We start from the raw sequence: 23,622 nt of genomic DNA on the forward strand, positions 1-23,622 counted from the left end.
TGATTCCTGAGCCAAAAACTACTTTTGATGTACTCAGCATATGTGGGTCAGACACGAGCTATACTTGCAGCTTTATAAACTGCATTTAAAACTTCTATTTTTTAAAGTGGAATGCCTGTAATCCTGCATCTTAATGCCACTGAAGTTATTCCACTGCTGGGAAACCTTCATTGTGTTACTTCTTCATCGATGGGAGATTGTAACTCGGGTTCATGATTATCAGCAGGGAAGTAACCATATTAATTGATAATGAAATTGATTTAACGTGTGCTAATTGTGCACATTTAGGTGCTGAGTGTGCTGTTCAGGGATGTTATTTATTTCAATATAATTTTCCCTGCAGGGAATGGCTGATGTAAAACTGGATTCCAAGTGAACTAGTATTTTAATTGAATTTTATCATCTAGTCACAGTACAAGGATATTGTCCATTGTTTAACAATCAATCTGTTACAATAAGTGTTAAACCAATCAGACAAGTCAACACCAAATAAGTTTATTCAAACACAGAGTTCAAACGAATAGAAAAATAGATTTACATGAAAATGTTATTGTGGACCATCTTTGCAATTCACAAGAATGTGGCCATTCGGCCCATCGAGTCCACTCCGCCATTCAATCATGGGTGATCTCTGCCTCTTAATTCCATTTTCCTGCCTGCTCCCCATAACCCCTGACACCTGTCTGGCAATTTTACACAGTATATGGGCCTCATTAGTTGTATGAAAAATCTTCAGCGTTTTTTTTTGTTGGATTAATATATTTGATTATATCATCTCAAGCCAAATAGTAACTGTGCAAACACAGATGTTTAACATTTCTGAAGTAATACTAATATGAATTTATTTATTTGTAATTCTTAAGTTCTTGAATTGATTTATTTGTAATTCTTGGGTCTATAAAATATTAGCAAAACCATTGAAAAGGCAAAAGAAGTTTAAGCTGCTACCTTGAAGCAGGGTCTGAATCCAAATGTCGACTGATTCCACTTGCCTCCACTGAAACTGTTTGAGCAGCTGAGTTCTTCAGTGCCTTTGTATCTTTTTTGGCTATTTGTTCGATGTGCAATTTATTGTATTGGCCAGGAGAGTAAAATTGAATGAATTCTGTGTTGAGCACATGAAGGTTGATGCAGCTGTGAATCTGTTCAGTGCTGTGCTCAACTATGTTCTCAAGAATGTTGGATTAAAACGTTTCTGTGTATCACATTAGAATTCACAACTATCCTATGAATTACTCTTTACAGTTTACAGACTTCACTAATATAACTGTCTGCTAAAGGATTTCTCAGAAAGGGAAGTAGACATGATGTACTTTTTTTGTACCTAATATCTCTGATGGGTCTGTTTGATTTGGACATTATGAAGTGACCCAGACATGGAAAAATCATAGCCCTGCCAAAACAAAGATGAAAGCACGTATGAGTAAGAAAGCTCTTTGGGGCCCTTCTAATAGAAATCTCCTGCCAAGTAAGCTCATTCTGAACTCATTCCAGTCTCTCGCTCCTCTGATTACAGGGGTGTGACCCAAGTAGGCAAAGCTGCCTTCATGTCTCTGTCTCCAAGTGGTGAATTCTTGTTCTCAGCTGTTCCCATCTGCACTCTTTGTCATCTTACAACACTACGTATCTCATTTATCTAACGTCGCGTTCTTAAGTTTACAGTTTCCAACCAAATACATGGTTTTATAAATGAAATCACAGATTGTGGCTTGGAATCAGCTCGAGTCATCCCCAGTATCCATGCCAGTTACAGTCACTGTTTCTGGTCATTAGTCTTTAGTATATGTGCGTGTTGAGCATCTGCACTTCAGCAGTCAGGGCGTTGGGTATAGGAGCAGGGACATTATGTTGTAGTTGTACAAGGTGTTGGTGAGGCCTCACTTTAGCAGTCAGGGCGTTGGGTATAGGAGCAGGGACATTATGTTGTAGTTGTACAAGGTGTTGGTGAGGCCTCACTTTAGCAGTCAGGGCGTTGGGTATAGGAGCAGGGACATTATGTTGGGTTATGTTGGGCGTTGGGTATAGGAGCAGGGACATTATGTTGTAGTTGTACAAGGTGTTGGTGAGGCCTCATTTGTGGTTTTGGTCACTCTGCTACAGCAAGGGTGTTATTAAGCTGGAACGTGTGTAGAGGTTTGAGGATGTTGCCAGGACTCGAGGGTCTGCGATATACAACTATCTAAAGGGAAAGTGACAGTGAATGCACAGTCTTTTTCCCAGAGTAGGGGAATCAAGAACCACAGGACATTGGTTATAAGTGAGAGGGGAAAGATTGAATAAGAACCTGAGGGGCAACTTTTTTTTCACACAGAGTGTGGTGGGCGTATGGTACGAGCTGCCAGAGGAGGTAGTTGAGGCTGGCACAATAACAGCATTTAAAAGATACTTGGTCGGTCAGGTATATGGGCAGGAAAGATTTAGAGGGATATTGGCCAAATGTGGGCAGGTGGGACTATTGTTGATGGGGTATCTTGGACCGCATGGACCATTTAGGCCGAAGAGCCTCTTTCCAGACTAAACCAGAAGAGTATTTACAAAAATCTGACAGTTTTGTGATCACCACTGCTGATCATACCTTTTGAATTCCAGATTTATTTAATTATTTGAGCGTAAATCTGTCTGAGTGCAACGGATTCAGATGTGTATCTCCACATGCATTGTCTGGGCCTCCAGCAGAGCACTCTAGTAAATGACCCACAGCATCAAGGTGCCTTGTGTTGTACCGTGGATATATCTGTCCTTATGCAAAAATGTCACTCTTAGAGTTGGTGTATGAAGAACGTTGTTTAACTCTGCTACAGATAGCAGTCAGGAAGTCTTTAACTGTATCTGGTGGATCTTTTATACGTACGTGCAGTGTCTACACGACCCATTTCCGTCTGTGTTTGCAGGCTGGCTTTGTGGTTGTAATGGCAGGTTGAAGCCTTAACACACACAGCCGAATCTTTAAAGTAAATTTTAACGTAGATCACATTCCACCGACTGAAAATTCAGATGTTAAACTGACTTGACTGGCGTGTTATGTGGGTTAAAATGTGAGTCATGTTTGTGCTTTCTGCCCAGCTTCTGGTGCTGTGTAGATGTCAGCTCATTTACAGCTGAATGTGGAAATGCTGATGTAGGAGTGAGCCCCGGAGCTCATTGTTCAACTCTTTTGTTCACAACACTGTCCAAAATGCACTCCATGGGGTCGGGATTATTTGTGTGCATCTGAGTAGCTTTGTTTTGTTCTATTGTTCTATTGTATATCACGTCAGTGTTGAGATAATCGACGGCAAAGTCGGTCTTTGGACAATGAGTGGAGTAGTTACTCATATTTACCCACATGGACCTACTGTGCCATGACTGGTTACATTCTGCAGCAAAGAAGTTGAATTCGTAAAGTTGCCTCCTACATTTTTTGTAGATTCGTGATATTATAAAAGTATGGTTGCACAACAATAGAATAATTTAATACAGAACACTATAAAGTACACTTTAAAGTCTTTTATGCTTTCAAGGTAGAGTTGTGAAAGGTTGATTTCAGATTTTCATAACACCTTGCCAATTACACTTTTGTCACAAAGAACAAGAATTCAAAAGGGAAATTCAATTTAAGAATATATTAGGATTTGGTTCATGAATTGAAATAGTTAGATTTGAAGAAAGATTATTTTGTATCTGTGGAACACTATGAGATGTTTTTCCAGTAAAGTTAAATTTAGTCCAGTGAGAGTTGTTGGATACTTTCTCTGACTGCAGTTTAGATTTTACATTTGAAGGTGACAGGAATATCCTTTATGTTATTAAACATCTGAGCATCTCAATCCAACCATCTCGAGACCACAAACGACCTCGTTCCAATGTTTCTTCCGTGTTTGTATAGATGCTGCCAAGCAGACGAGCCTCTGCAACATTTGCCTCATTTGCTTTCTGCTTTACAGAAAACGTATTGCTTTGCCTTAATTTGGAAATTGCGCATCCAAGATATCACTGAAAACCCAATGGCTTTTCAGTCCGTCCCACCTGTGCTATCTCAATGTGCCACTCTCCTCCTGCTCTTCATAAGCCTGCACTGATTTCCCTTTTCTCAGATATCATCACTTCTTTGGTCAGTGAATCCTTAACCATCAGAAATGGCTGTGATACACAAATCACAAGATTCTGTTGCTGATAACATTCCACCTGTCCTTCCTGGTCACTGACTTTCCTGTAAATTAAAATCATTTCCCAAGTTCATAACTTCTAGGAGCAGAATAAGGCCATTCGGCCCATCAGGTCTACTGCAGCATTCAATCACGGTTGATCTATCTTTCCCTCTCAACCCCATTCTCATGCCTTCTCCCCATAACCCCTGATACCCATTCTCGGGACGTAGTTTAAAAATTTATGTTTGAAATCTTCTCTTTGAGAAGAATAGTCTCAAATTCTGTGTTCTCTGCACAAATTGAAAGTCCCACATCCCTGATACCATATTAGTTAATTTCCTTTCTACCATTTTATTTAATTTTACCTTTTTCAAAATCTTAATGTTCTTAAACTGTGACATCGCCATTTTTCAGAAGTCAATGAGATCTAAATAAATGAACATAATTTTAAAGCTCCCCTTTATGTATGTAAAATTGACTGAAATATTATTTTCCTTCTACATTGTAGTTCTCCTGACCTTAACATCAGTTAGTTAAATAAGCATAAAGCCATTTAGTCCATCATATCTGAATAGCTTATCTTCTGCTGAAATATATGTACAAAATAATCTGGTGGAAGCAGACTGATCATGTGCATCTGTATTCAAAGCAATTGAAGATAACTCAGGGCATGGTTGCTGGTATCTTGTGATGACCAGCTGAATATAAATCCAGTCTGATGGGATGAAATCCTCTCCTGTTACAGTAATAATAACAAATAATAATGCATTACATTTATATAGCGCTTTTCAAACACTCAAAGACGCTTTACAGGGATTTCTAGAACATAGAGAAGTGAATAAATAGATAAATAAGTAAACGAACAGAGAAAGGAGACAAAAGATGAGGTGACCTTCAGTGGTTGAAGGCAGTGCTGAAGAGGTGAGACTTCAGTGATGTTTTGAATGTGGTGAGTGAGGAGGAGTCTCTGACGGTTTGGGGTAGTGAGTTCCAGAGGGTGGGAGCAGCGATGGAGAAAGCCCTGTCCCCCCAGGATCTGAGTTTGGTCCGGATGGGGGGGGACAGGAGATTGGCAGCAGCAGAGCGGAGGGTGCAGGTGGGAGTGTGCCTGTGGAGGAGGTCGGTCAGGTAGGATGGGGCCAGGTTATGGAGGGCTTTGTAGGTCATGAGGAGGATTTTGTATTGGATTCTCTGGGGGATGGGGAGCCAGTGGTTTGTAAAGGACGGGGGTGATATGGTCACGGATCGGGGAGTAGGTGAGTAGACGGGCAGCGGAGTTTTGTAGGTGGCTATAAAACATTATGCCACGGTAAATCTAAATGTAAAGTATATTTTATCAGTGGGGAGTAGAACCTTCTCTCTGCCTTCGCTCCATATCATAAAGCCAGCTGAATCTGTACCAGTATGTCAAGGGTTATCAGATATCATACATGTTGACTCTTATGAACGATTAAATAATCATTCATTTAACTCTCGAAGATTCGGCACATATGTTCAATTTTCTTATCTTTCTCTGATCTAATTTATTGTAGGTGTTCTTTGGTAGTATCTTAGGGTTCTGTCAGATTGAAAACAGCAAATAGAAATGTGAGGAGCATGAAAGCATTACAGATAAAGAGGGCACAGCCTCAGAATTAAAGGACGTAGATGAGGAATTAAAGGAGATGAGGAATTTCAGATTCAGAAGGTGGTGAATCTGGAATTCATTGCCACAGGCGGCTGTGGAGGCCAAGGCCTTGGATATTTTTCAAGTGGAGATTGATAGGCTCTTGATTAGGAAGGGCATCAAAAGTTACAAGGAGAAAGCAGGAGAATGGGGTTGAGAGGGAAAAATGGATCAGTCATGATTGAACGGTGGATTAGACTCAATGGGCTGAATGGTCTAATTCTAATCCTATGACTTCTGGTGAAATGATACGACATTGACCAAGCAGTGAACTAAGTACTATTGTACCTAGTTTCTACATATTCACCAATGCATTTTAAAATATATAATCTGATCCGTCTATTCTTTTGTGTACATGCACCTGTATTCACTTGTTACTATCGTGAGAATATTTGGAGTTTCAACACTGCTTTACAAAGCCTGCAGGTTGATTATGGTGTAATTCAGTACTTGACAACTTGGAGATTTATTGGACCATTAATTTGTGATTCAAAACCTTTGAATACTTTTTTTTGTCATCTATAGAGTCCTTGCATGAACTAGATTAATTTGGATTCAACACAAAGTGGGTTGTCAACACTAAAGGTGTCGGTGTCATTTTGAGCTAGAACAACCTGCTTATGTTGCACGATTTGTTTGTGTCTGGCAGTCCAATCTCTCCATGATTTTATTCCTGAAATCTGGTGTAATAACTAACTTCCCTGTTGTGCCCTAAGACTGCACTATTTTGATGTCCTTTCTGTTTAACAATAATAAGATTCTACATTTATTTTGTTTCTTTAGTAATGCAAAGCTCTGAGCTGCACAAATCTATTGGAGGATATATGGCTAGAAGTTGGGGGCTTGGTCAAAAATATGGATTTTAAAAAAGGAACCGGTTAGGAGGATCTTAAAGAGGTGTATAAAATCATGAAGGGAATAGATGGGGCCATTGCAGACATTTTCTTTGCGTGGGTAGAGGAATCAAGAATTAGAGACATTAGAGGTGGGAGAGGCAAGATTTAACAGGATCCTGAGGGGCGTTTTTTTCACACAGAGGGTGGTGGATATATAGAACGAGCTGCCAGAGAAGGTAGACCTAAGTGGATGGGATGGGCTAAAGGCCTGTTTCTGTGATGTTTGAGTCAAATGTAGGACTGTAAAGGCAAGGGCGATGGAAAAATAAGTCTTGGTATAAGGTACAGGCAGCGTAGTTTAGGATGGCCAATCAAAACAAGGGCTTTGATGGAGGGTGGCAAAGTTAATGGTGTTAAAGGTGAGGAACACCACTAACGGAGTCGGCAGAAGTCATTTGTGACCTCACAAGATTACTTCAGTGATATGGCAGAAATGGCAGAAATGGCATGAGGTCGTTGACAGCTGAGGCTTCAAACTAAAGGGAAGAATAAACATTGCAATTGAAGATGCGAGAGAGATTGTGGGTTGTGCAGATACATTGGGAGATATCCCGAAGGGGAACATGGAACCGGAGATGGGCACAAGTTGACAAATAGTCAATACCACAATCAGAAATTTGGTTCAGTTTCTCTTCTGGTTTTCAAAAATCAAGCAGCAGAAACGATCAGCAATGTTGAAGGGAGGTTTGTTTGTGTTGGCAATAGTCTTCTTCCCTGTCATACTCTTCCCAGTGGAGGCAGACATTGTTTCCAGTTGAATCACCATCATTTAGCAGTGATTATCAGTCGGTAGTGCAGCATCGCAGTTCAATTGTGAAATAAATCCAAACAGAGACTCTCTTTCACCTTGAAAATTAAGTTTAATTTGAGGCGTTTATTTACTAAAATTAATCTATTAAAAGACGTTGGAAAATGGCAAGGATTGACCCTTTGCCTTGAAGTTTTATTTTTTTATCCTTTTAATAGTTCAGCTAAAATTCAGAACAAGCCATGTGGGAAATTAACAGTCCTACTTTGTAACAACCTAAATGCTGCTTCAGTCAGCTGTAATTGTGCATATCTATGTCAGCCAGAAATGACGGATTGTGCAACGTATGTTTTAGAGTGCTGTCATCTTACTCATCATTGCAGTGGTAATGCTTGGACCTTACCCCTCCATGCGACCATTTGTCCACAACCACCCTGGCAATAGAGGAAACGTTGACACCCTGACAACACAGGAAACCCCTACACCCTGACAACACAGGAAACCCCTACACCCTGACAACACAGGAAACCCCTACACCTTGACAACACAGGAAACCCCTACACCTTGACAACACAGGAAACCCCTACACCCTGACAACACAGGAAACCCCTACACCCTGACAACACAAGAAACCCCTACACCTTGACAACACAGGAAACCCCTACACCTTGACAACACAGGAAACCCCTACACCCTGACAACACAGGAAACCCTGACACCACAGGAACCCCGACACCCTGACAACACAGGAAACCCCTACACCCTGACAACACAGGAAACCCCTACACCCTGACAACACAGGAAACCCCTACACCCTGACAACACAAGAAACCCCTACACCTTGACAACACAGGAAACCCCTACACCCTGACAACACAGGAAACCCTGACAACACAGGAACCCCGACACCCTGACACCACAGGGAACCCCGACAACACTTTCGGAATGGCAGGCAGTGACCAGTGGGGTACCGCAAGGTTCGGTGCTGGGACCCCAGCTATTTACGATATACATTAATGACTTAGATGAAGGGATTAAAAGTACCATTAGCAAATTTGCAGATGATACTAAGCTGGGGGGTAGTGTGAATTGTGAGGAAGATGCAATAAGGCTGCAGGGTGACTTGGACAGGTTGTGTGAGTGGGCGGATACATGGCAGATGCAGTTTAATGTAGATAAGTGTGAGGTTATTCACTTTGGAAGTAAGAATAGAAAGGCAGATTATTATCTGAATGGTGTCAAGTTAGGAAGAGGGGATGTTCAACGAGATCTGGGTGTCCTAGTGCATCAGTCACTGAAAGGAAGCATGCAGGTACAGCAGGCAGTGAAGAAAGCCAATGGAATGTTGGCCTTCATAACAAGAGGAGTTGAGTATAGGAGCAAAGAGGTCCTTCTACAGTTGTACCGGGCCCTGGTGAGACCGCACCTGGAGTACTGTGTGCAGTTTTGGTCTCCAAATTTGAGGAAGGATATTCTTGCTATTGAGGGCGTGCAGCGTAGGTTCACTAGGTTAATTCCCGGAATGGCGGGACTGTCGTATGTTGAAAGGCTGGAGCAATTAGGCTTGTATACACTGGAATTTAGAAGGATGAGGGGGGATCTTATTGAAACATATAAGATAATTAGGGGATTGGACACATTAGAGGCAGGAAACATGTTCCCAATGTTGGGGGAGTCCAGAACAAGGGGCCACAGTTTAAGAATAAGGGGTAGGCCATTTAGAACGGAGGTGAGGAAGAACTTTTTCAGTCAGAGAGTGGTGAAGGTGTGGAATTCTCTGCCTCAGAAGGCAGTGGAGGCCAGTTCGTTGGATGCTTTCAGGAGAGAGCTGGATAGAGCTCTTAAGGATAGCGGAGTGAGGGGGTATGGGGAGAAGGCAGGAACAGGGTACTGATTGAGAGTGATCAACCATGATCGCATTGAATGGCGGTGCTGGCTCGAAGGGCTGAATGGCCCCCTCCTGCACCTATTGTCTATTGTCTATTAACACAGGAAACCCCTGCACCCTGACAACACAGGAAACCCTGACAACACAGGAAACCCCTACACCCTGACACCACAGGGAACCCTGACAACACAGGAAACCCTGACAACACAGGGAACCCTGACACCCTTACAACAGAGGGAATACTTATGACAACTATCCCCTGAGGGAAGACATTTCTCTTCACCTCAGTCGAAATGATCTTCCCTTGTTCTGAAAGTGTGCCCTAGTCCCCTGGTCTTTAGCAGGATAAACATCATCCCCACACTTAGCCTTGTAAGTCCTTGAAGAACTTTCAAAGTAAAGCAAGCCCAAGTCCCCAAGTCCTCTTGCCATCTCCCCTCTTGTCCTTACTTTCCCTTTGTGTATTCATTTAAAAGTTACACAGACGTTAAAGGATTAGGATTAGAAGTTAGGAACAGGGGACGTACAACGAGATCTGGGTGTCCTAGTGCATCAGTCACTGAAAGGAAGCATGCAGGTACAGCAGGCAGTGAAGAAAGCCAATGGAATGTTGGCCTTCATAACAAGAGGAGTTGAGTATAGGAGCAAAGAGGTCCTTCTGCAGTTGTACAGGGCCCTAGTGAAACCGCACCTGGAGTACTGTGTGCAGTTTTGGTCTCCAAATTTGAGGAAGGATATTCTTGCTATTGAGGGCGTGCAGCGTAGGTTTACTAGGTTAATTCCCGGAATGGCGGGACTATCATATGTTGAAAGACTGGAGCGATTAGGCTTGTGTACACTAGAATGTAGAAGGATGAGAGGAGATCTTATCGAAACTTATAAGATTATTAAGGGGTTGGACACGTTAGAGGCAGGAAACATGTTCCCAATGTTGGGGGAGTCCAGAACCAGGGGCCACAGTTTAAGAATAAGGGGTAGGCCATTTAGAACTGAGATGAGGAAAAACTTTTTCAGTCAGAGAGTTGTGAATCTGTGGAATTCTCTGCCTCAGAAGGCAGTGGAGGCCAATTCTCTGAATGCATTCAAGAGAGAGCTGGATAGAGCTCTTAAGGATAGCGGAGTCAGGGTGTATGGGGAGAAGGCAGGAACGGGGTACTGATTGAGAATGATCAGCCATGATCACATTGAATGGCGGTGCTGGCTCGAAGGGCCGAATGGCCTCCTCCTGCACCTATTGTCTATTGTCTATTGTTAACATTGTGAGCTTGAGCCAGCATGAATGAACGATGGGTACAAACTGCACTGAATGAACAGTACTGCAAAGCCTTCTCACACTTTTGGTGTTGGAGATGTTGTTCTGGTGCCATGGAAGCAGGAGGTGGACCTTGCTGAGACCCCAAGGGTTGTGAAGTCACTCTCACACAAGGACAACTACCCTTCCTCATCTGTGTGAGTGTTACCGGGTGATTCTGGTGGGACAGGACATCATGGCCAGGCTGCAATGTGTGTTCTGCCCACGCCCCGTTTCCAGCACAAACACATACGAGATTCTCCAGCCTCGTTTGTTCAGTTGTAGGGAGATGGAAAGAAGAGGAACTTATTCACCCCTTGGGCTCCTGCTCCATTTAATCAGGCAATGCCCGACCTTCACCTCAACCCCATTAACCTGACCACACAATATCCTCATTGATTCTCTTCCTCAAAATCTAAACCAAGCCTTCCCCTGCACTCATTGGCAAAGAGTTATTTTAGGCATGGGAACGGGGATTTGTGAACCGTTTCCCATTTGTGTGTGTTGGAGAGGGAGGGGAAAGTGTGTGCGTGTTGGAGAGGGAATGGAAAGTGTGTGTGTGTGTGTTGGAGAGGGGGGGGAAAGTGTGTGTGTGTGTGTTGGAGAGGGCGGGGAAAGTGTGTGTGTGTGTGTTGGAGAGGGCGGGGAAAGTGTGTGTGTGTGTGTGTTGGAGAGGGCGGGTGGGGAAAGTGTGTGCCATTTAGCTTTCAGCACATTAATTCCCCATTCTATTCACAAGATGTTCATAGTGGGCCTTGCTCTGAAGCCAAAGTTCAGCTGGTCATAGAAAAGTTAGACAGTTACAAAAAAATAGTTTAAACCATGATTTTTTTTTGCAAGATAGTTATGTGAAAACAAGATGTTACTGTACATCTCCACGATGAGGATTGTCCCAGCAATGGCCCATCCCCATTGCCCCAGCAATGGCCCCATTTTCAACCAGACCAGATTTAGATGATTATTCTACTCTTCCCCTCCCAACACATCACACTCCCACTGTCAGCCACAGTTTGCGTTCTTTCCCCAGAGTACAGATTCTGTGGCCCATAAAGATGAGGTTGTGAATTGCTGGTTTCCACAGCATCTCACCCTCACCTTAGATATTTAATTGTTTGTAAATTGGAATAGGTGTGAAAATAATTACACGCTACATTTCCCCCCAGGAGTTCCACTGCAGAAAACATACTGTGGCAACAATCTCACCATCTTCACAAACTAAGACAGTTCTTGGTTTAATGTTGGACGATTGGCTTTGCAAGTAATTCTAACACTTTCCTGGAAGTTAAAAGCTTTTCTCCTTCATCTACAGAAAACATTCAGACCAAAACATCTCCGTTTGGTTTCCTTCCCCCATCACTATCCTTATTTATTTTGTTTCCAAGCCTAATCTTGGGATAGGCTCCAACTTGTATCAATGTAAGCAACACATTCCAAATACTGGAAATCTGAAATAGAAAGATGAAATGCAAAGCCTACTCTGTCCATACAGCCTCTGAGGGTGTGTTTCTGGGACTTTAGAGTGGCTTGGGAAGAAACAAAGTGTATCTTGTATCTTCTGCACCTCTCCGGTACTGTGTATGAAGGGAAGCTGGCACCAGCGACATCGGGTCATCGAGTTCATACACGACCTGCTGAAGGCTGGCAGAGTCGGGATGGATGATGGGATTCGGGAGAAGAGGAAGGTAAACTCCCTGCTGAAGGGCCGGCAGAGTCGGGATGGACGATGGGACTCGGGAGATGAGGAAGGTGGTACTCCCTGCTGAAGGGCCGGCAGAGTCGGGATGGACGATGGGACTCGGGAGATGAGGAAGGTGGTACTCCCTGCTGAAGGGCTGTGGGAAAGCTGTGATGAATGGCGGCAGCTTGGGAAGCAGCACTGTGCTTGACTGAAGCTGTACACAGCTGCAACTCCGACAATGTGTTCAGTCATCCCATAACGTAAACAGCACTTCCTTATTTCCTGATAGAAGTGCTAGGAATAGTCTACCACTGCCCTCTGCACCTTCTCCTGTCCCCTCTACCTGTCCGCCTGATCCCTTTATCTTGCACCTTCTACCTCTTATCACAAACTGTTCCCAGTTCTGCCCCTCCTTCCCAGCATCTGTAATTCCTGTTTCTGTTCTGACCAGAGGTTGTGGACATGAAGCACGATTATCTGCTTCCCGAAGCAGCCTTCTACCTCCCTCTGCTTGAGGAGTTGCATCCTGTAACTTTTATACTTTCTATGTAGTCCTGTTGCATCAGTGTTTACGGTTCTCTGGAGAACATGGATAGGTGACGTTTCACAGAGTGCTGGAGTAACTCAGTGGGTCAGGCAGCACCTGTGGAGAACATGGGTAGGTGATGTTTCACAGAGTGCTGGAGTAACTCAGCGGGTCAGGCAGCATCTGTGGAGAACATGGATAGGTGATGATGCCCTTTGAATGTATTGTTATTGAAAGACCTGTATTTCTCCATGAAGAATATTCATTTTATGTAACGTTCGTTTTTAATGTTGCCGGTAATGATCTCAGAATGCGTGGCACAGAGGTCAACGCTGGGCTCATAATCCAGAGGTGTGAAGTAATGATATGGAGATTAATTTCAATCCAATTAGCTGAGGAATGTAAAATCAGTTCACACAGCATCTATTATTAGTTAAGGTGGCCGTGAAACGAGCAGATTGTCACCAACACACTGCTCCATCAGTCCTCGGCCTCTCCACACCTCAGGTGATGGCAGAAGCAAACTAGAAGAACAGGTCCTCTTATTCCACTTGGGTAGTGTGCAACCAGTGCATGAACATTGAGTATTCTGACCAGGTAACCCTTATTCCCTGTGCTCCTTGCTCCACCCTCGTTCCATCACTCATGTTCAGTCCTCCCACCTAATTCCTCTGCCCATCTTCTGCTCCTCTCACCCCCCCAACCTGGCACAATGGCCCACTTTTTAATTATTTTTTCCCCCTATTTTCTTATCTGTCCCTACCCATCACCACCAGTCAGTACCCCTCCCCTTCCCCACCTGCTTCCACCTGCCCCCTCCCCACCTGCTTCCACCTATCCCTTGCCTGCCCCAGCATCACCTCTCCCTCATCTTTCTACTAGTTATCTTCCCTCTACACTCTCGGGCCTGGTCCAGGGTCTTGACCCAAAATGTCGAGTATCCCTTTCCCCCACAGATGCTGCCTGACCTGCTGGATCACATCAGCAGTTTGGTTTGTGTTCGAGATTCCAGCATCTGCCGTCTCTAGTGGCCCCACAGGATACAAACCATTGGATTCATACACACTATTAATCTCTGATCTCACCAGTGAACCCTGCAAGGTACTTCCTAACATCACCTGAGGATATTCCAATGTTGATTTTCTGTTCATTCAGCAACTGGACAAGTCATCCTCATAGGTAGACACAAAATGCTGGAGTAACTCAGCGGGTCAGGCAGCATCTGTGGAGAACATGGATAGGTGATGTTTCACAGAGTGCTGGAGTAACTCAGCGGGTCAGGCAGCATCTGTGGAGAACATGGATAGGTGACGTTTCACAAAGTGCTGGAGTAACTCAGCAAGTCAGGCAGCATCTGTGGAGGACATGGATAGGTGACGTTTCACATAGTGCTGGAGTAACTCAGCGGGTCAGGCAGCATCTGTGGAGAACATGGATAGGTGACGTTTCACATAGTGCTGGAGTAACTCAGCGGGTCAGGCAGCATCTGGAGAACATGGATAGGTGACGTTTCACATAGTGCTGGAGTAACTCAGCGGGTCAGGCAGCATTTCTGGAGAGTAGGAATGGGTGACGTTTCGGGTCAAGACCCTTCTTCATCCTCAGTATTTCAGTGCATCAGGCGAGATTTCTGCTCCTTCATTCCCCAGTGCCTGCCACCAAATGAATGGTCAGGAAGGAAAGGTGCTGGGAATTTTCAGCTTGAGCTCTGAAGCATCAGATCTAGGCTCATGGAAAATGCTTCGGGCCCCCACTGCGCTGAGTCAGGATTCCTCAACATTGAACGCGGCTTGGCCCTTCCACACAGGGTGGTAAGGACACTTCCAAACCCATCACCGAAAGTGAAGAGATTGTACCGAGCTGGAATGGCCCGGTCCCGAACAGTCTTAGGCTGGCCGACAGGCAGGTTGTGAATAAATCAATGTAAAAACCAACACCATCATCTTATCACGGGCTGCAGCAACACCTGAGAGATTGGGGCTCCGTGTAGCTGACCCCCTCCCTGACATCCAAAGCCTTTCCACCTTCTACAAGCCATCAGTCAGGCAGTAATGATATACCTCCCACTCAGCTTGGTGAGGTGACACCTACACTTGGTAAAACCATCCATCCGTTGTGAAGACACCACCCACCATCTCATGTCTTTTGCTCCACACCCAGCATTGTAAGGTACACTGTTTAGCCCCACGCCCAGCATGCCATACAGTGTACACTGTTTAGCCCCACACCACAGCCTGCCAGACAATGTACACTGTGTAGCCCCACACCCAGCATGCCATACAGTGTGCACTGTTTAGCCCCACACCCAGCATGCCATACAGTGTACACTGTTTAGCCCCACACCCAGCATGCCATACAGTGTACACTGTAGCCCCACACCCAGCATGCCATACAGTGTACACTGTTTAGCCCCACACCCAGCATGCCATACAGTGTACACTGTAGCCCCACACCACAGCATGCCATACAGTGTACACTGTTTAGCCCCACACCCAGCATGCCATACAGTGTACACTGTTTAGCCCCACACCCAGCATGCCATACAGTGTACACTGTAGCCCCACACCCAGCATGCCATACAGTGTACACTGTTTAGCCCCACACCCAGCATGCCATACAGTGTACACTGTAGCCCCACACCCAGCATGCCATACAGTGTACACTGTTTAGCCCCACACCACAGCCTGCCAGACAGTGTACACTGTTTAGCCCCACACCCAGCATGCCATACAGTGTACACTGTAGCCCCACACCACAGCATGCCATACAGTGTACACTGTTTAGCCCCACACCCAGCATGCCATACAGTGTACACTGTAGCCCCACACCCAGCATGCCATACAGTGTACACTGTTTAGCCCCACACCCAGCATGCCATACAGTGTACACTGTTTAGCCCCACACCACAGCATGCCATACAGTGTACACTGTTTAGCCCCACACCACAGCATGCCATAGTGTACACTGTTTAGCCCCACACCCAGCATTGTAAGGTACACTGTTTAGCCCCACACCCAGCATGCCATACAGTGTACACAAAGAACTGCAGGAAGGTGTAGAGTTTCTCAACAGCATGTCCAGTCCACATCCTCGACTGCCAAGAGCAAGGACAATGGCCCCTGGGCCAAACCGCAGCTTCCCTTCAGCTGGTGCATCAGTTTGGAAATGCACCAACTGTTGTGTCATTGTGCTAGTGCGCTGGGACGGGGAATGTAGCACTGTTGTTTGTTGTTTCATTGTCCAGGCGGCACTGGGGTGGGGTATACACTGTTGTGTCATTGTGCTGGGGCGCCGGGATGGGGTATGTAGCACTGTTGTTTGTTGTGTCATTGTCCTGACGCACTCTACCTATCAGCACTGGGACGGGGAATGCACCACTGTTGTTTGTTGTGTCATTGTCCTGGTGTGCTGGGGTGGGGTATACACTGTTGTGTCATTGTCCTGGTGTGCTGGGGTGGGGTATACACTGTTGTATCATTGTCCTGGCGCGCTGGGGTGGGGTATACACTGTTGTATCATTGTCCTGGTGTGCTGGGGTGGGGTATACACTGTTGTATCATTGTGTGCTGGGGTGGGGTATACACTGTTGTATCATTGTGTGCTGGGGTGGGGTATACACTGTTGTGTCATTGTGCGCTGGGATGGGGTATACACTGTTGTGTCATTGTCCTGGTGTGCTGGGGTGGGGTATACACTGTTGTGTCATTGTGCGCTGGGATGGGGTATACACTGTTGTGTCATTGTCCTGGCGCGCTCTACCTATCTGCTCTGGGACAGGGAATGCTGCCAGTGACAGCCACACACTGTTGACTGAACAAGGATTAAACATTTCACTGATTAAGCAAATAGTGGCAGAGTTACAAAAGGATGTTATGGATTAGCCAAATGCTGAATGCTCACAGGATTAACAAGAGCCAGAAATGTTGTACTGTAGTAGGGTCCATCGCAAAATCAGTAAAGCACTGGTTCGTGATCGCCTCTGACGTGAGTTGTTGCTACGGTGATGTTTGCATTTCTGGCTCATCATGTCTAAAGGTACACAGCTGCAAATACAAGCACCATTGTTTGTACGGATAAAGCATTCAAATTATTATCTTATGTCAACATTAATATTCACTGCACCAACATCTCTTAATTGTTGTCCAACATTTGTTTTTTTGATTAATTGTAGAAAATTGTTTTGTTGGAGCGTATCGATTTATGTTTTGGATAACCCTGGTGGGTTGCGTCAACTTGCTTCTGACTCATCCAGTCTCTACTGGGCATGTTCAAGAGTTCTCCAATAATCTATCTGTTGTCCATCATCGTTTCACCAAGAGAGGAGTATGTGTTGGCAAAACATTTGTTTATTCAAACTGTCATAGAGTCACAGAGTGATACAGTGTGGAAACAGGCCCTTCATAGAGTCACAGAGTGATACAATGTGGAAACAGGCCCTTCGGCCCAACTTGCCCACACCGGCCAACATGTCCTAGCTAGTCCCACCTGCCTGTCCACCACCTATTCTAAAGTAAATTGATTGAATTAAATAATTAGCATTTGTAATGTTGATGCCATTGTAGGTCTAAAATAATGATCAGCAAACGGTTATTTTTTATCCAGGGCATTTGTGGTTGCAGACATCCAGATGTTGGTCTTTTCAGACAAGCAGCTCAGGCTGTATCCCGGTGGGTGGCTCCGTGCTACAGAGTGCCACTGTGGATCTCAGTGTCTGAGGATTTTAGTGCGTGCTGGCAGTTCTGACTGATCCAGGGCAGGTCACTGTGAGCGAGCCTGGGGCAGTGGTGAGCCTGGCCAAACACTCTCCTCTCCAGGGTCAAATAAGGAATTTTCTTTATTTGTGAAAACGTGCTGAATCCTGTCATTTCTGCAGAGTAATATGTCCTTGGAATCCGCATTATTGCAGAAATGGTTGCTGGAGATCCAGGTGACAAATGGAACAAGTTGCAATGCCAGTCGTTAACGAGACACAAGTTGCATTAAAACCGGAGATGAATGGGAAGAGAATGGAAGGGTGAGCCAAACCATGTAACTGCATGGCTCTGCTTGGCCTTCCCCACCACGGGGGAGTTACAGGATGCTGCAGGGACGATGGTGTGGTGTGTTTGCAACAATGATGATGATTAAAGACCTCCACAGTTCTTGTTTCACAAAATGCTGGAGTAACTCAGCAGGTCAGGCAGCATCTCAGGAGAGAAGGAATGGGTGATGTTTCGGGTCGAGACCCTTCTTCAGACTGATGTCCACAGTTCTTGTGATGAAAAGTGTTTGTGACAAATGGTCATTTTTAACGGTGGTGAGAACATACAGAATGAACAGACCACGGCATAACTGCAACTTTGGCAGAGCTATTAATGTACCAGCGTGTTGTAGCATATCAATGATCAGTGAAAGGAATCATAGAGGGAGAGGTAATCATTTACTTTGTAGGGAATGTATTAATTCATTGATTGCCCTTTTTCTTTACCAGCTGACGCCTTCTTTAAAGCCGCAATCAGCCTTGTAGCAGAAGTTCCAAAGATGATAAACATTGATGGGAAGATGAGAAGTTCAGAAGGATATCTCCTTGAGTTCCTCAATAACTTCTTTTCCACACTGTTGATTGTGCCTGTAAGTATCTTTAGTCACGTAGCCCACTTCACTTGATGTAGACCCCTCTGGCAGAGCTGGCTGTGTGTCAGAGACCAGCAGCTGCCATAAGGTGAGCAGTGGGGTGAAGGATGCAAAGCGTGAGGAACCCTCAGGATACGATGGTCCACAGGGGCCCAGAAACAGTGGCTGCATGGGTTCCTCAGACTGCAGAACTGTCCCATTCAGTTAGGGGATCGCTAATGAGGAGAGGGGGAGGCGGGGATGTGGAGGGAAGGGGGTGGCGGGGAGGGGGGGGTGGGCATAGGAGGGGGGGAGGGAGTGGAAGGAGGAGAGGGGGACAGGGGTGAGGTGGAGGATGTGGAGGGAAGGGGGAGGCGGGGGGGATGTGGAGGGAAGGGGAGGCGGGGGGGTGTGGAAGGAAGGGGGGGTGTGGAGGGAAGGGGGGGGGTGTGGAGGGAAGGGGAGGCGGGGAGGTGGGGGGTGTGGAAGGAAGGGGGGGGTGTGGAGGGAAGGGGGGGGTGTGGAGGGAAGGGGAGGGGGGGATGTGGAGGGGAGGCGGGGGGGAGGGGAAGGAGGGGTGTAGGAGAGGGGTGTGAGAGGGGGGGCGTAGGAGAGGGGTGTGGAAGGGGAAGGATGGGTGTAGGAGGGGGGTGTGAGAGGGGGGGGCGGCGGGTGGGGCGTAGGAGAGGGGTGGGGAGGGGCAGGAGGGGTGAAGGAGAGAGGGGAGGTGTGGGAGGAGGGGCCAGCAGATGAGGTGGGGGAGGGGGAGGGAATGGTGGTGTATTTGCACCTTCTGAATGCTTTCAATAAAGTCTGGCAACAAGAAAGTGTGTGTGGTCACTGTGCTGCCCCACACTGATCTCAAATACTTCTATGTGCTCTAACCCCATATCTGCCATGTCCAACACGTCGAGTATCCAGTCCTGTGGATCTCTAAAGTTTAACTTCTTCCCCGACCGCAGCGGTTTTCTGCCTGGACCTTGAGCTCCAGGATCCCTCATTGAATCTTTCCTCGCCCTCACTAAACGGCCTGTCCCAGTTACGCGGTTTTTAAGGCGACTGCCGGCAACTGTCAAAGTCGTAACAGATCGCCGAAAATTCCGAACAGTTTGATTTTTCTGCGATGAGCCGAGATCTGCTACGACTCATCGGGGACTGCTCACGATCATGCCCACGACACCCCTAGTTGCCGGCAGTCGCCTTAAACATCGCCTAACTGGGACAGGCCCTTTAGAGGTTCCTCTTCAGCGAGCCTGCCTCAAGTGCCTTGGTCTCACATTGGATGGATATTGTTTCTTTGAAAAGACGTTTGAGGATGTAACTAGGAAAATTGACAAGGGAGAGTCAGTGGATGTGGTGTACCTCGACTTTCAGAAAGCCTTCGACAAGGTCCCACATAGGAGATTAGTGGGCAAAATTAGGGCACATGGTATTGGAGGTAGGGTACTGACATGGATAGAAAATTGGTTGACAGACAGAAAGCAAAGAGTGGGGATAAATGGGTCCCTTTCGGAATGGCAGGCAGTGACCAGTGGGGTACCGCAAGGTTCGGTGCTGGGACCCCAGCTATTTACGATATACATTAATGACTTAGACGAGGGGATTAAAAGTACCATTAGCAAATTTGCAGATGATACTATGTTGGGGGGTAGTGTGAATTGTGAGGAAGATGCAATAAGGCTGCAGGGTGACTTGGACAGGTTGTGTGAGTGGGCGGATACATGGCAGATGCAGTTTAATGTAGATAAGTGTGAGGTTATTCACTTGGGAAGTAAGAATAGAAAGACAGATTATTATCTGAATGGTGTCAAGTTAGGAGGAGGGGGAGTTCAACGAGATCTGGGTGTCCTAGTGCATCAGTCAATGAAAGGAAGCATGCAGGTACAGCAGGCAGTGAAGAAAGCCAATGGAATGTTGGCCTTCGTAACAAGAGGAGTTGAGTATAGGAGCAAAGAGGTCCTTCTACAGTTGTACCGGGCCCTGGTGAGACCGCACCTGGAGTACTGTGTGCAGTTTTGGTCACCAAATTTGAGGAAGGATATTCTTGCTATGGAGGGCGTGCAGCGTAGGTTCACTAGGTTAATTCCCGGAATGTCGGGATTGTCGTATGTTGAAAGGCTGGAGCGATTGGGCTTGTATACACTGGAATTTAGAAGGATGAGGGGGGATCTTATTGAAACATATAAGATAATTAGGGGATTGGACACATTAGAGGCAGATAACATGTTCCCAATGTTGGGGGAGTCCAGAACAAGGGGCCACAGTTTAAGAATAAGGGGTAGGCCATTTAGAACGGAGATGAGGAAGAACTTTTTCAGTCAGAGAGTGGTGAAGGTGTGGAATTCTCTGCCTCAGAAGGCAGTGGAGGCCAGTTCGTTGGATGCTTTCAAGAGAGAACTGGATAGAGCTCTTAAGGATAGCGGAGTGAGAGGGTATGGGGAGAAGGCAGGAACGGGGTACTGATTGAGAGTGATCAGCCATGATCGCATTGAATGGCGGTGCTGGCTCGAAGGGCTAAATGGCCTACTCCTGCACCTATTGTCTATTGTCTATTGAAACTTAGCTTTGTTCAAGTTGCTATATAAATGAAGTTGTTGTCCCATCAAACGATGGAACGGCATCCTTGTCCTTGTACCTTTGTGCCGGATGGCCACAATCAGGTGCGATGTCGATGTGAGGTTGTATTGGAGAGTATGGATAGCTGCACCAACATTGATCTTTGCAATTCAAGCTTTAAAGTCATAGCTTACAATCCTGTTCTTTTTAAACCTTTCAATTAATATGATCCTGTTACACAAACAGCTTGCAATGACATGGGTCCTTTGGTACAGTACAAGTCTCCTCCAGGTGAAATAGCTTTGTCAGTGCTCAGCTCACTGAGTATTAACCTGCTCTCCTCCTCTACACCGTTTCAATAGGATCATCCAGATCAAGGTGTTCTTTACTTAGTGCGAGGCCTTTTAAACGTCATCCAGGATTACATTTGGGAAGACCATGCCGATACTAAAGTACGGATCTACATAAACGTTTTGCATTTACTGGCTGCGGCTAGTCAGGAAACTTACCTCTACCACGTGGATAAAGGTAAGGGTGTACTGCCGATAGGGGTGGTAGCAGCTTGCTTTGCAACAGAACGATTGCTGTACATCCATCCCATAGTCAGACGCTAAGTGCTGTGACGGCGGTAAAGAAATCACCCGTGTGTGTGGGGCATTCTGAAATGGCAGTTCAGTCTAGTTTATTGTCACGTGTACCGAGGTACAGTGAAAAGCTTTTGTTGCGTGCTAACCAGTCAGCGGAAAGACAATACATGATTACAATCGAGCCATCCACAGTGTACGGATACATGATAAAGAAATAATGTTTAGTGCAAGGTAAAGCCAGCAAAGTCCGATCAAGGATAGTCTGAGGGTCACCAATGAGGTAGATAGTAGTTCAGCATTGCTCTCTGGTTGTGGTAGGATGGTTCAGTTGCCTGGTAACAGCTGTGAAGAAACTGTCCCTGAATCTGGAGGTGTGCGTTTTCACACTTCTATAGCTATTGCCTGATGGGAGAGGGGAGAAGAGAGAGTGGCCGGGGTGAGACTGGTCCTTGATTATGCTGCTGGTCTTGCCGAGGCAGCGTGAGGTGTCAATGTGGGGGATCATTCAGAAATGCGACTGTTCCTCCAGAGATGGTGAGATTTCTCTTCCACGCTGCCAGCGGATGTCAACAATGAACGGTGGTGTTTGTAATGGGATGAATTTTTGATTTTAACCATTCAAAACTGAAGAAGAGAATAAGTTATTATCCTGAAGAAAGATCTGTGCTACAGATAAGAGACAATGTACAAAATCACTTTGCTTTCAGAATGCTGCAAGTCACCTTCAAAATGCAGACACAGTCTGCTGACCAATCCCATGTCTCCGCAGTGACGACTTTGGGAAAGAAATGGAAGAGCAGAAACCAGGCAGGAATGGGGTGATTACACCAGCACTTAACCTGCTGGGGATGGCTGGTCAGCCCGGAGAACCTGGGCCGAAGGGCCTGTTTCTGTGCTGTATCACACAACACGAAGTACATGTGATCACCCCCCAAACTGTGCAATCGTAGTGTTACAGCACAGCTGTACATGTGAAGCATGTTACATGTTCCAGCAGAGCTGTACGTGTGAAGCATGTTACATGTTTACATGTTACAGCAGAGCTGTACGTGTGAAGCGTGTTACGTGTTCACATGTTCCAGCACAGCTGTACGTGTGAAGCATGTTACGTGTTTACATGTTACAGCAGAGCTGTACGTGTGAAGCGTGTTACGTGTTCACATGTTCCAGCACAGCTGTACGTGCGAAGCGTGTTACGTGTTTACATGTTCCAGCACAGCTGTATGTGTGGAAGGTCCCGGGGAAGGGGTCCAAGCAGGGTGAGTGGTTTTGCTCTGGGCCGTTGCCGGGTGCTGAGGCCACTCCTTTTCAATGTGATTTAGCCGGCCGGCTCCACTCTAGTTGTGTGCATTCATTCTATTATAACTCTGCTCAAAGCCAAGTTATTTCAATTGTTGGAATCAACTCCGACCACATCAGTTGCTGCACATTCCATTCCACCGTACAGCAAAATACATTATCATTTGAATCAAATTTCATCAGAGTGTTCATTAACCTATTTCACTTTGGAGAAATTGAAAAGATTTACTTGTGAAAGGCACAGACTCCAGTCACTGCAATTTACTGTCACATCAGCAGGTTGTGTTGTCACACAGTGGGCACCGACCGGGCACTAGGAGTAAAGACGGGCTCTAACTGTGTGGGCTGTGTTGTCACACAGTGGGCACCGACCGGGCACTAGGAGTAAAGACGGGCTCTAACTGTGTGGGCTGTGTTGTCACACAGTGGGCACCGACCGGGCACTAGGAGTAAAGACGGGCTCTAACTGTGTGGGCTGTGTTGTCACACAGTGGGCACCGACCGGGCACTAGGAGTAAAGACGGGCTCTAACTGTGTGGGCTGTGTTGTCACACAGTGGGCACCGACCGGGCACTAGGAGTAAAGACGGGCTCTAACTGTGTGGGCTGTGTTGTCACACAGTGGGCACCGACCGGGCACTAGGAGTAAAGACGGGCTCTAACTGTGTGAGAATGATGAATGGCACTGAATGAAGCTGGGGATGTTTTGTGAGCCGTCCATTGCCTCTCTGACTGCACTCCCTGTAAAATGTTGCTGCCTTGTTCATAG

The 23,622-nt window shown here is 46.0% G+C and overlaps 1 protein-coding gene across 3 annotated transcripts in view; it reads left to right on the forward strand.

Moving 5' to 3' along the window:
- vps35l (VPS35 endosomal protein sorting factor like) overlaps nt 1–23,622 on the forward strand; it is a 61,708-nt gene that overhangs the window by 31,971 nt on the left and 6,115 nt on the right. For all 3 annotated transcript variants that reach the window (XM_078417549.1, XM_078417551.1, XM_078417550.1), the window contains 2 exons: nt 18,291–18,430; nt 21,331–21,496. In XM_078417549.1, coding sequence (XP_078273675.1) covers nt 18,291–18,430; nt 21,331–21,496 — 306 coding nt within the window. The remainder of the gene's footprint in view (nt 1–18,290; nt 18,431–21,330; nt 21,497–23,622) is intronic.

The sequence above is a fragment of the Rhinoraja longicauda genome, chromosome 21 (assembly GCF_053455715.1).
Source record: "Rhinoraja longicauda isolate Sanriku21f chromosome 21, sRhiLon1.1, whole genome shotgun sequence".
In the NCBI taxonomy this organism is placed as follows: Eukaryota; Metazoa; Chordata; class Chondrichthyes; order Rajiformes; family Arhynchobatidae; genus Rhinoraja; species Rhinoraja longicauda.